At 38.1% G+C, this 12,932-nt stretch overlaps 1 protein-coding gene across 2 annotated transcripts in view; it reads left to right on the top strand.

Moving 5' to 3' along the window:
- Window positions 1-12,932, top strand: part of polr3a (polymerase (RNA) III (DNA directed) polypeptide A) — a 107,033-nt gene that overhangs the window by 12,411 nt on the left and 81,690 nt on the right. For both annotated transcript variants that reach the window (XM_039772875.1, XM_039772883.1), the window contains exons 4-7: window positions 2,684-2,855; window positions 3,087-3,241; window positions 4,324-4,563; window positions 4,922-5,084. In XM_039772875.1, the coding sequence (XP_039628809.1) occupies window positions 2,684-2,855; window positions 3,087-3,241; window positions 4,324-4,563; window positions 4,922-5,084 (730 nt within the window). The remainder of the gene's footprint in view (window positions 1-2,683; window positions 2,856-3,086; window positions 3,242-4,323; window positions 4,564-4,921; window positions 5,085-12,932) is intronic.

Below are 12,932 nucleotides of genomic sequence, written 5' to 3'. Positions count from 1 at the left end.
GCAAAGGGGTGGCTTGGGAAAGTGTAGTTAGACAGCATAGGATGGTGGTCTGTAGGATGATGTTGGAGATTAAGAAGAGGAGGAGAGTGAGGGAACAGCCAAGGATCAAATGGTGGAAGTTGAAAAAGGAAGACTGCAAGGTTGAGTTTAGGGAGGAGGTAAGACAGGCAATGGGTGGCAGTGAAGAATTACCAGACAGCCGGGCAACTACAGCAGAAGTAGTAAGGGTGACAGCTGGTGGTTGAATGTGGAAGTACAGGAGAGTATACAGAGGAAGAGGATGGCAAAGAAGAAGCTGGATATTCAGAGAGATGCAGAAAGTAGACAAGAGTACAAGGAGATAAGGCACAAGTTAAAGAGAGAGGTGGCTAAGGCTAAAGAAAAGGCATATGATGAGTTGTATGTGAGGTTGGACACTAAGGAGAGAGAGAAGAGGACCTGTACTGATTGGCTAGCCAGATTGACCGAGCAGTGAAGAAAGTGCAGCAGGTTAGGGTCATAAATGATAAAGATGGAAACATACTCACAAATGAAAAGGGTGTATTGAGAAAATGGAAAGAGTACTTTGAGAGGCTGATGAATGAAGAGAATGAAGAAAGAAGGTTGGATGATATGGAGGTAGTAAATCAAGACGTGCAATGGATTAGCAAGAAGGAAGTAAGGACAGCTATAAAGAGGATGAAGAATGGACATTCGTTGATCCAGATTACATACCTGTGGAAGCATGAAGGTGTTTAGGAGAGATGGCAGTGGAGTTTTTAACAAGATTGGTTAAAGGAATCTTGGAAAATGAGAGGATGCCTGAGGATTAAAGAAGAAGTGTACTGGTTCCAATTTTTAAGAATAAGGTGGATGTGCAGAGCTGTAGTAACTAGTGATGCAACGGATCAAAAAACTCATGGTTCGGTTCGGATCACGGTTTTAAGTCACGGATCGGATCAATTTTCGGATCGGCAAAAAAAAAAAAAAAAGACAAGACAAATTTCACTCTCCATTTATTTAGTTAAGTATTTTTTGCCCATTAAAAAACATTTAACTCAAGACTCATTCCACTCAATGATATAAATACAATTTAAGGTGCAATATAGGGCATGATAACTATTTCCTTTAGTGTAGACACAATAAAAACCAACTTTAAATGCAATTTAAGGCATCATTGCTTCTTACTTTGAACATGGAGAGAGAAATAAAAACTAGCTTATGTCCACATCATCAAAAAAGAAGAAAGAAAGCAAAGCAGACCTGAGCTTATAATTTCATTTTTTTTTTTCAAAAACATGAGGATGTCTACATTTTCTGGGGAAAGTGTAGATCTCTTTGCTGTAACTATGTCCCCTCCTGTTGAGAACACCCTCTCGCTAGGCACTGAAGTGCCAGACACAGCAAGATGGTGTCTTGCCATTGTGGCAAGGTGAGGGTATTTATTTACATTCGTTGCTTTTCCACCAAGTCAGTGGATCACCATCGACTGGAATGCCACTTGCTGCCTCATAGGATACCACCTCCTCTTTGATGGTGTCCACAAAAGCCTTGCTGACCATGTCCTTCTGTGCAGAGGTCTCGCTAAAAAGCTCCGCCATTGCCGACAGAGCTGGAGGTAGCAGAGTTAAAGATACTAAGATTTGCCCTGAGTGTGACGAGGATGGACAGGTTTAGAAATGAGTATATTGGAGGGTCAGCTCAGGTTAGACAGTTGGGAGTCGGAGAGCCGAAATTGCGTTGGTTTGGACATGTGCTTGCGTAGATTACCTTTTTTCACCTCTTTTCTTATTGCGTAGCACATAGCAAGACAGGTTCTGTATTAGCCTACAGTATACTGTAAAGCAGGAAAAGAGTAATAATGTTTTGTGGAATTTACCACAGTCACGGGCCACAGGTACTAAAATCCAAGGCATGCTTTTTCTGGCCCAAATCTGTGGTGTAGTTGGTTTCATATGTATAAAGAACACTCAAAATAATGTACTTTGCTAAAGCATTTTTCACATGAAACATTTAAGAAAACAGTGGGTTTAATATTTTTTTTAAATTTTCCCTTTATTTATGAAACAGTACAGAATAACAAAAATAATACATTTTCCCTTTATTTATGAAACAGTACAGAATAACAAAAACAATCTAATCAAGAAAACAAAAATGATATAGCAATACAATATTGTGCTCCAAAAGCAATCCATCTAGTTGCCGCCTTTAAACTACTTTATATTATTCTGTAGTTTCTCAAGTATGTCTTCCTAAGATTTTCAGTGTTGGTGAGGAAAGAGAAAGTTTTTTTTTTCTTAACTCAATTGCAGTTTAATTGGCTGTGTAGTTATCTGTGCAGTAGATTGTCACTGATTAAAATTGTGGCTTTTCTTGACAGCATTGTCTGCTTGTTAAAACTAATTGCTTCCTATATTCGGTTAACAAGTCAGTAAATAAAATGTATGGAAATTCCTATTATTTTTTTCTCAGAAATTTCTAATAAAATTGTATATCTGATATTCCACATTTAGCTGTGCATATACAGCAGAGACTTTAGTGTCAACCCACATGGCAATTGCTTATATTTTTGGCAGTGGCAGAAACATTAGAATTAATTATAAGTAAATCATGAAATAATTGACAGTGGTTTCAACTTTTTAAATAAAGTAGTAATTGTGGTAATTATCAAAAGAAATATTTTAAATCTGCCTTTTATGTTTAGATGATATGCAAAACCTGCTCTCGTATCATGCTGTCAAAAGAAGAAAAGAAGCAATTTTTAGATTATTTGAAGAGACCTGGGCTGACATACTTACAGAAACGTGGTTTGAAAAAGAAGATTTCAGAAAAGTGTCGGAAAAAAAACACTTGCTCATACTGTGGAAGTTTCAATGGTTAGTTCGCTGTTTAATGTTTAATATTTTTAATTTATACTGAATTTATATTTTGTAAACATTTTGAACTTTCTACAGTCAACAGTGCTTTAATATACTGATATACTGTATGTTTTGTGATCTTCTCATGGATCTCATCACATACCTTGCAGTTTATTTTTATATGCCCTTTTCTTACATTGTAAAGCTTGGTACATATGTAGCTTAATAGGTAATATTTTGCATTTTCAGGCCCAGTCAAAAAGTGTGGTTTGCTCAAAATAATTCATGAGAAATACAAGACAAACAAAAAAGTTGTTGATCCAGTTGTATCAGATTTTCTACAATCTTTTGATATTGCAATAGAGCACAACAAAGAAGTGGAATCATTGCTGGGCAGAGCTCAGGTAAGTGTTTTGGTGTTCTCATTAGTAAGAAATTGCATTCTTAGCCAGGCATAGTAATTGCAGGAGTTAAAACTTAATTGGTCCTGTTAAGACTTGTAGCAGAGATTCTAAATGGGCTTTTTGAAGTCAATATTGGACATAAACTACCAATAAAGCAATTGCACAAAAGAATGTCAGTAATGTGAGAGAATTTTGCTAATCATTGAAGGCATGTAATATTTATTGTGATTAATGTAAATATATTTTCCTTTTTTAAATTTTTCATTCCTTTTAAAGAAAAAAAAAATCACTCTTTGCTGAGTATAGTATTATACACACTCTGGCCACTTTATTAGGTACACCTATTTAACTGATTGTTAGCATAAGTATCTAATCAGCCAATCACATAGCAGCATCTAATGCATTTAGGCATATAGACGTTGTCCAGACAAGACAAGTTGAAACCAAGCATCACAATGTGAAAGAAAGATGATTTAAGTAACTTTGAGTGTGGCATGGTTGTTGGTGCCAGACAGGCTGGTGTGAGAATTTGGTATGGGAAAGGGATCTTTTAATTTTAGAAAGGGAATGGAGTTCAGCCATTCACAAAATACATTTTAATCAATTATGTTGCCATACTTAATGTAATTCAGTTAAAAACTGTTTATAATTTACAGATAAAATATCTAAAATATACCAAGGGAGAGATCCAATCCGTAAATGATTTCATTAAGCACCTGCATCACTAGGTCACTTGTTTTTTGGAGTGTTATACACTCAAATGATTTTAGATAGATATTTGTATTATTTCTCTGATGACATTACATCTAAAATCGCACTGCAACAGCAATATTTTGGTAGTACCATATTCAATGTCATTGTCCTATGAAAAATCTGAAAGTAAGAATGCTGGACCTGTGCTGATCCTGCTTAAAGACAATAAAAATGGTATTTGATGCAATGCCATTGCAATCTTTTTTCCGTTGAGGTAAATAACCAAAGCTTTTTTATATATGTTTTAAAGATTTTGTATTTTAAATACTTTAACTTTCTTAATGTTTAGTCTAAATTAGAATTAAAATCTGTTAAACTTTTTTATTCAGGAAAACCTTAACCCACTGGTTGTACTTAACTTATTTAAGAGGATTCCCTCAGAGGATGTTCCGTTACTTTTGATGAACCCAGAAGCGGGTAAGCCTGGTGATTTGATTCTGACACGGTTGCTAGTTCCCCCACTGTGTATAAGACCATCTGTGATTAGTGACCTGAAATCAGGAACCAATGAGGATGATTTGACAATGAAACTGACAGAAATCATCTTCCTCAATGATGTCATTAAAAAGGTACATATTTAATTTTTTTTTAAGATGTTACTTTTTGTCATTTTTTTTAGTACTTTTTTTTACCTTTAGGTTTGTATTGTTTCAAGGTATCTTGTATGCCTTTTTAAAATATGAAAAACTTTTTTTTCTGTCATCTTTTAAAAATTTCTAATTAATAAATTCTTTGTAAATGGTGATTTCATCAGTGACCACTTTTGCCATGTTATTTTAGATATACGTCTATGACCCATGCCTTTTTTTTTTTTTTTTATTGTACACTAATTTTTCCTACAGTAGTGGATTTTAAGAGTGTAATGCCCAGTGAAATGGAAATGTGTATTATGAACAAATTGGAGAAACTCTTTATCTTTGTTTCCAGCATCGAATGTCTGGAGCGAAGACTCAGATGATCATGGAAGACTGGGACTTTCTCCAGCTGCAGTGTGCTCTTTATATTAACAGCGAACTTTCAGGAATACCTCTCAATATGGCACCTAAGAAATGGACTAGAGGCTTTGTTCAGAGGCTCAAAGGAAAACAAGGTAAAAAGATAAACAATAAATTGCAAATACATTCCACCTTGATATGCTGTTTAACACTAGAATTACCAGAGCCTACGAAAAAACTCGTAATTCCGTCCCACCTTAAATTGCTTCTTAAATCCCTTCACACCTCTCTGCCAGCATTCCTTTGTCCTCTAAATGTGCTGATAAAGAGAAGCTAGGAGCAGCCGTCTATTCAATCCCCCCACCAATTTAGAACGTGCACGAACTTCTCTCAGCTCATGCCTTGATTGAGTATCTTGGAGTGAAGTGGAGTTTTAGAGTGGAAATAATAGATCGTTATTTGGAACACACGCATTTCATGTCTGTTCCGTTTCTACAGTAATCTTTGTCAACACATTGTTAAAACAGAAACATTTTTTATATTCTACTAGTAGATGACAAAATGTAGGCATAAACTATATAATGTATGAAGCCCGAAGTCCAAATAACAAAGAAACATTTTCACAAAAGGTTCAAATATAACACAATTGCACTTTTATTCAAAAATATAACTGCAGAAACAAAAAGCCGCCTTAACATGCGACATTGACAGCTGTTTATTATAACTTCCTCTGTGGTGCAATAGAAGCAGTTCTCGCCTTGGAATCAAAAGGTCGCGAGTTCGATCCTGGACCACTCCGTTTTGAGAAGTAAACTGCTCTTAGTCCTTCTTTTTTAGAATAAAAACATACATTTCATTTCAGTCTGTAACAGCTGGTGCAATTTATGATCCTTGTAAAGGTTAGCTTTTTTTTTTTTTTAATTCACTTTTCATTCTCTCAGTCGCGTTCAGAATCAATCCATACAACCCCATCTGACACGGCTGTTTTCACTAAAGACGCGCTATAGCTCTGCAGTGTACCACAATGCATACTAACGCCTAACGGGTTCTGATACACAAACGCTGGCGAAGCTGCCTTCTTCGTATCTCACCGTCACTTGATTTTGTTTTTATTCAGTTTTATTGAGTGTTCCTGCCAGTCCCCGCATGTTGCTGTATGCTGTTTCTTTTGTACTCCAGGACATGCAGAGGAGTGAATGGTAAAGAGCAGTAACTTCGGCGCTATATGCAATCCTCAGACACTCCCCATCTGCCCGTTGTTTTGTTATACTTTTACAACAACTTATGTTCCTGTGTTTGAGCATGCTCAAATGGGCATGCTCAAAAAATACACGTGTAATGCCACGAAAAGTGCACGCAGACACTTCATTTCGCAAACAAAACAAGTGCACTTTTATTCAAGACTACCTGTATAACCGAAGAAAAAAGAAAGCAAGTTACAGTAGGCGATTGATACGACAGCTTGCATGGTGCAATGCTAAGAAGTGCTGATTTCCATTCCGTGCTATATAAAATCATCACATTCAAATATTAACAGTTCCCACACACTCAAGGACCGTCCTTCCTACATTTACGACACGTGTACTTGTGCAATGTACACACCTCTCTGTGCTATGGTTCCTATTACACTGAATGAGCACCTGACACTGTACTTTCTTCCCTGGGGGAAGGTCCCACATCAGAGAATTTCCAGTTCCTGCATAAATTCACACCTGATCTGACTCTGTTCGTTTTCAAATAATATTGCATTAGTTACTTTTCGTGGCATTACACATGTATTTTTTGAGCATGCCCGTTTGAGCATGCTCAAACACAGGAACATATGTTGGTGTTAAAGTATAACAAAACAACGGGCAGATGGGGAGTGTCTGATGATTGCATATAGCGCCGAAGTTACTGCTCTTTACCATTCACTCCTCTGCATGTCCTGGAGTACAAAAGAAACAGCATACAGCAACATGCGGGGACTGGCAGGAACACTTGATAAAACTGAATAAAAAGAAAATCAAGTGACGGTGAGATACGAAGAAGGCAGCTTCGTCAGCGTTTGTGTGTCAGCAACCTGGCGGGGAGGGGGGCTTTAGTATGCATCGTGGTACACTGCAGAACTATAGCGCGTCTTTATGTGAAAACAGCCGTATCAGATGGGGTTGTATGGATTGATTCTGAATGTGACTGAGGGAATGAAAAGTGAATAATAAAAAAAAAAAAGGCTAACCTTTACAAGCATCATAAATTGCACCGGCTGTTACAGACCGAAATGAAATGTATGCTTTTATTCTAAAATAGTAAGACTAAGAGCAGTTTACTTCTCAAAACGGAGCGGTGCAGGATCGAACTCGCAACCTTTTGATTTTCAAACGGGAACTGATTCTATTGAACCACAGAGGCAATTATAATAAACAGCTGTCAATGTCGGATGTTAAGGCAGCTTTTTGTTTCTGCAGTTATATTTTTGAATAAAAGCGCAATTGTTGTGTTATATTTGTACCTTTTTCTTTGATATTTGGACTTCAGGCTTCATACATTATATAGTTTATGCCTACATTTTGTCATCTATTACTAGAATATAAAAAATGTTTCTGTTTTAACAATGTGTTTACACAGATTACTGTAGAAATGGAACAGACATGAAATGCATGTGTTCCAAATAACGATCTATTATTTCCACTCTAAAACTCTACTTCACTCCAAGATACTCAATCAAGGCATGAGCTGGAAGAAGTTCGTGCACGTTCTAAATTGGTGGGGGGATGGAATAGCCGGCTGCTCCTAGCTTCTTTTTATCGGCACATTTAGAGGACAAAGGACGCTGGCGGAGAGGTGTGAAGGGATTTAAGAAGCGATTTAAGGTGGGACGGAATTACGAGTTTTTTCGTAGGCTCTGGTAATTCTAGTGTTAAGTTAATAGATTTGCAGTTTGTATGTTGCAAAGCAAGTTATTATCAGTGGCATTTTTTTGACTAGTTGTAGACAGTATTAGGTTTGTAAATGATACACAGTTGTTTCTGTTGAGGATTATTGGCCATTTTTTGATTAATCACTGATTTTGTTTCTGTGGTATTTTACAGTCAGCTTGGGCATATCTTTCATTATGTGAATGTGCACGTTTTTTCTTCTCTTCCATCATTTGCCCTCTCATTTGGGATAAGGAAGTGGTTTCCAGGTAGCTGACTGCTTTGAGTGGAATATGAGCAATGCTGTGGTATTCAAATATTAAACATGTAATAACCTAAAAAAGAAGTTCACTTTCAAAGGTTTCTATATTTGCAATAGAAAAATGCATAAAACGAAATACATATATACCATGGGTATAGCAATACAATACACAACAAGTCATTTTTAGGTCTACAATGTAAAAATGTTTTGTTATGTCTTTGGCCAACACTGTTATAATAAATAAGGAAACTACAGTGGCCCTAAACAGGAGAGTTGTGTATGTGTATAAGCAAGGTATTTTGATTGTTTATTGCTGGGCTGGATCTCTGTATGTACCATTTTTGCCTACTATGCAACTCAGTTCAGTCTCTGTGTTGATTATAAAAAAGTTAACCTGTTTTTAATTAGAAGCAACATCATCAGTTATGTTATGTTGGCCTTGATTTGTAAGCATCAGGCCACTAATAAACCTTGTATGGAAAATAAGAGGAGTTGATCAGGTAGTGCAAGTATATAAAAATATAAGTATGTGGCAGCAAATCAGTATACACAAAAAAGGTATACAATACAGATCTAAAATTAAAGGAGAGTGCTGGTTCGTCATTATTTGTCACTCGTTAGTGAATGTTTGCTAATGCAGTGGTATGCAGAGACTTGTAAGTTGATTTTACTTAACTTTTGGTGAAATACGTTTAAAAGTATTATGTTACTGAGTTCTGAAATTTCTGTAATTAAAAATTAGAATCTGAGCTCTAGGTTTTTGTGGCAAGTCACTTTGATTTTTATCACAGCAGAGAAAAATAACTTTCTGATCCAATGTTGTCATTACAGTTTAAAAAAAATAATAGTAAAATAAATGCATCTTAAGAGTTCATGTGGTAAGAAATCCACAGCTCTGATACACTCTCAATAAATAACATCTACACTCTTGTCATAATGTGTGGTGTGGTAGCATGGCAGGAGTGGCTTCAGTGCAGGTGGGAGCGGACGAACCTGCATTTTGTGCACACTTGCAGGATTGCCCACGAAGGTAATTAGTTCTGGTGCTGTGATTGCCGCAGTTGTGCCTCCAAACCCCCAACCCGCATTTAAAGAAAAAGTGGTTTTGGGGGTGAGTAATGGTTGGGGCAGAAAAGGGAAAGGACAGATGGAGTGATCGATGGTTAAAAAGGGAAAAGAAACAGGAGATGGAGAGAGCCCTTGCTGGGAAGAATGGAGGCAGGTGGTCAGGAGAGAGACTCTGAGCCCTGTGTATGCCGATGGAAGGGTGGCAGGGAACAGAGCCTGGATTTGCTGGTTGACTGGACCTATCAGGATTATGTCTTCTCCAGCTGCACCTTTAGAAGGCAGCATTGAGGCTTATTGTGTTTTAATAGGAGAAGGTCTCCGATTTTAACCTCACATTAAAGGATTATTTATTTCCAGGATTTTAAACTTCACTTGGGCACTATTTTTATGGATTATTTTATTTTGGAGGATTTTTAACTGCACTATTTTGAACACTTGTGATTCTGAGTTTAAATAAAAGCAATGTTCAACTGGTTTACACCCATCCCTCGTTGACTGTGTTTGTGTTCTCACTTGCTGTGGCCCATCTGGTTACGCTATCGATGGTAGTGGGTTCCAAAGGCTCCCGATTAAGTTAATGTGATTTTGGCACTGACCTGCACCATCATAATACCTAGTATATTTTGCAGATATATATCACTTGAACTCCTAGTGACTCTGTATATTATAACTATTCCACCTCTACAACCGAACAAGCAAGATAGATCTTCATTATCTGAGTCTGTTCATCTTTTATTTACTTATTTTTCAGTGTTCGAGTCACTCCAAGTCCAAAGCAGGTCCCAAACTCTTACCATGTCCTATGCAGGTACAACAAAGAGCCAAGTTCTGCCAAACAGAATGCCTTGTACATAGTTACCTACTCTACCTTTCAAACTCAAGTCCTTATTTAGGACATAGCATAATTTATTGCTCCAAGTGCAGCACAGTTCCAGTTATTAGCTATCTCTTCTAAACTTTTTTCTCCTCCTTTTAGTAATTCAGATTGAAATGGCAAACTGGTTAAATCCGGTAAGGATTCTTACATTCCTTTAGAATAAGAAATCTTGTACAAAAACTACTGTAGTTATTTAACAGGAATATGATTAAGCATTTTTGTACTTCATGGTTATTTTGACACATATTTGCTTTTAATATATATTTAGTGGCTCAAATTATTTTTTGGTACACCTTTTTTAAGTACTGACTTTTTTTGAAGATCCAGCTTAGGTCAAGTAGGCTACTACCTACTAGGAGAATGAGGCTGGACCTGGCCACACTCCAAGAACAGGCTGTTTCTAAAGAGTTTACACGCTATTCATTTGAGGAACTTTTAGACTTGGGTTCGACTGCTGATCCTAATGTGATGTGGGATACCTTCCGTGACAAGTCCCAGAAGGTTGCTGAGGTTTGTAATAGTGTGGCCGGTGTTCTCAGAATGAGGTATTTCATCTTGCAGGACACCCTGGATTTCATTGACAGGAATCTCAGCACATGGGTTGGTGACAACTCTGGTCTGTACCAGGAACTAAAAATGATGTCTGCAAGTGCTCTGAGGGCAAATAAGGAGGCATTTGTTAGTGGAATCTGTGAGCAAGTGAGACATCTGTAGTTTAGTGACCCATCCCCTGCTTATAGAGGACGCAAAGCATTTCATATATCTGAATCTGTTCCTCTAAGGGTTACAGTCAGGGCAGATGATGGAACAGTCCTTACAGATGATGATGCAGTTGTGACCTACAAGGCTGGCTATTTTAAACAACTGCTTAAGGATGATCCTCTGGCTAGGACGTTGAACGTCTCTGGGTCCACGGTTCTTGACGCTTATTCTCCAATTAGTTGTGGAGCACCCAGTATCACTGAGATTTCACAGGTGGTGAACCAGCTGAGGGTAAGAAACGCTGCAGGGATCTGTGGTATCCGGGGTGAACTTTTCCAGGCTGGTGGTAAGGCTGTCCTCCTTCGACTCAGTTGATCAAGCTACCCTCAAGTTTCTGGATGTCATGGCCAGCCTATACACTGGTACTGTTAGTGCTGTGCATAGTGGAGGAAGAACCTCTGTGTTTTCCTAGTTGATTCTAGGGTTCATCAGGGGTTGTTCTTGCTCCTGCTTTCTTTAGGGGGCCCAGGCCCCTCATGGACCCCGTGATCATCAGAGGTGACTGTGTGCAGACATATAAATACCTGGCAGTGCAAGTGGATACAAATTGGACTGGACTGCCAACACTGATGCTCTGTGCAAGAGAGGACAGAGCCAACTATACTTCCTTAGAAGGCTGGCGTCCTTCAACATCTGCAGTAAGATAAGGAGTCTGAGTGTCTGGGCTTGTAAGTGTCCTGGATAAAAACCAATATCCAGGCCTTTAATGACCTATTGGGCACAGATATCAGCAGTATGTCTGTCAGTAGAGAGGTGACATTCATGTCTCTGGTGACTCTTCAATGAACTCAGTAGACAGATTGGGTTGCTGGAATGGGGTGTGTGGTGCTGCTAATATCTCTGTAAAAGGACAAAGGTCAAAGTCTTTACATTCCTGATGCTTCCTGTTTTGCTATATGGTTGTGAGACATGGACGTTATCCAGTGACCAGAGATGAAAACTGGACTCCTTCAGTACTATGTCTCCTCAGAAAATCCTTAGGTACCACTGGTTTGACTTTGTGTCAAACGAGTGGTTGCTCAAGGAGTTCTGAATGAAGCACATTACCTGCATTGTGAGGGAATGTCAGTTACAGCTCTACGGCCAAATGATGTTATTCCCCGTGGGTGATCCGGCTCGCAGGGTTCTCACTATTGAGGACACAAGTGACTGGACTAGGCCAAGGGGACACCCATGTAACATCTGCTGCAGCAGATAGATGGTAATTTCTGAAGGGTGGGACTGGATCCAGGAGGGTTGTGAACCGGGTTCCCAAGCTATTTCATCATCTGGTGGGGTGCGGCAACACGCTGTACCAGTGCATAATCCCCAATCTGACCTGACCTGACCCGTCCCTACCTGTTGTTGTAGCTGCTGCAGTGGCTTCATGCATTTTCTGTTCTTTTTTGTGATGTTCCTTACTGGCCACCAGCCACAGCATCTGACTTCAATAACCAAAAGATATTCAATAATACACTTTTTTTGTAGGGTCATCACTCCTGTCTCTTGTGAGTGCTTTTAGAAGCACTATTTTTTTGGACCCATGATTATATTCTAAGTTTGTTTTGCGTTAAAGAAGATGCAAAATGTTGTGAGATAGAATGATCACTGTGTAAGCAATCGTGTGTGAGGGTGGTTTCCGAGACAAATATGTGTGACATCCCCCAGACAATGTGCGTGGTTCTGCAGTTTGTTATTGAGCTGTAACTTTTTACAAAAATGAACTTATAGTAAATTTTTGTATCTATTTATGCGAGTAAATGTTAAAAATTATTAATATCGCATATGTTTTATGCATTTATGGCACGCTAGCCGTTTTTGTTTTCCTTACATTTTCTAGCCCTGAGCACATTGTCTATGGTTTTCCATTGTAGGCTGCAAAACTCACAAAATTTCCAATGAATTATTGATGGCAGATCCATGAATTAGGCACATTTGTAAATCATAAACCTGAAAATTGCAATAGTCTGTAACATTTTGTCCTAACAAATAAACATTTCACTGATTGAAAATATTGTAGTTTTTCCACCAGATGGAGCACTGTGTTCATGCAGCAGTCTTTTTTTGTATGCAACAGTATTTCTTAAAATGATTCCTGGTGTACCTCTGTAGGTTAAGGTTTTATTCTAACCTGTGTCACAAATCAATGAGCACTCTT

The sequence above is a fragment of the Polypterus senegalus genome, chromosome 1 (assembly GCF_016835505.1).
Source record: "Polypterus senegalus isolate Bchr_013 chromosome 1, ASM1683550v1, whole genome shotgun sequence".
Lineage (NCBI taxonomy): Eukaryota > Metazoa > Chordata > Cladistia > Polypteriformes > Polypteridae > Polypterus > Polypterus senegalus.
This window is presented reverse-complemented; position numbering and strand designations above follow the sequence as displayed.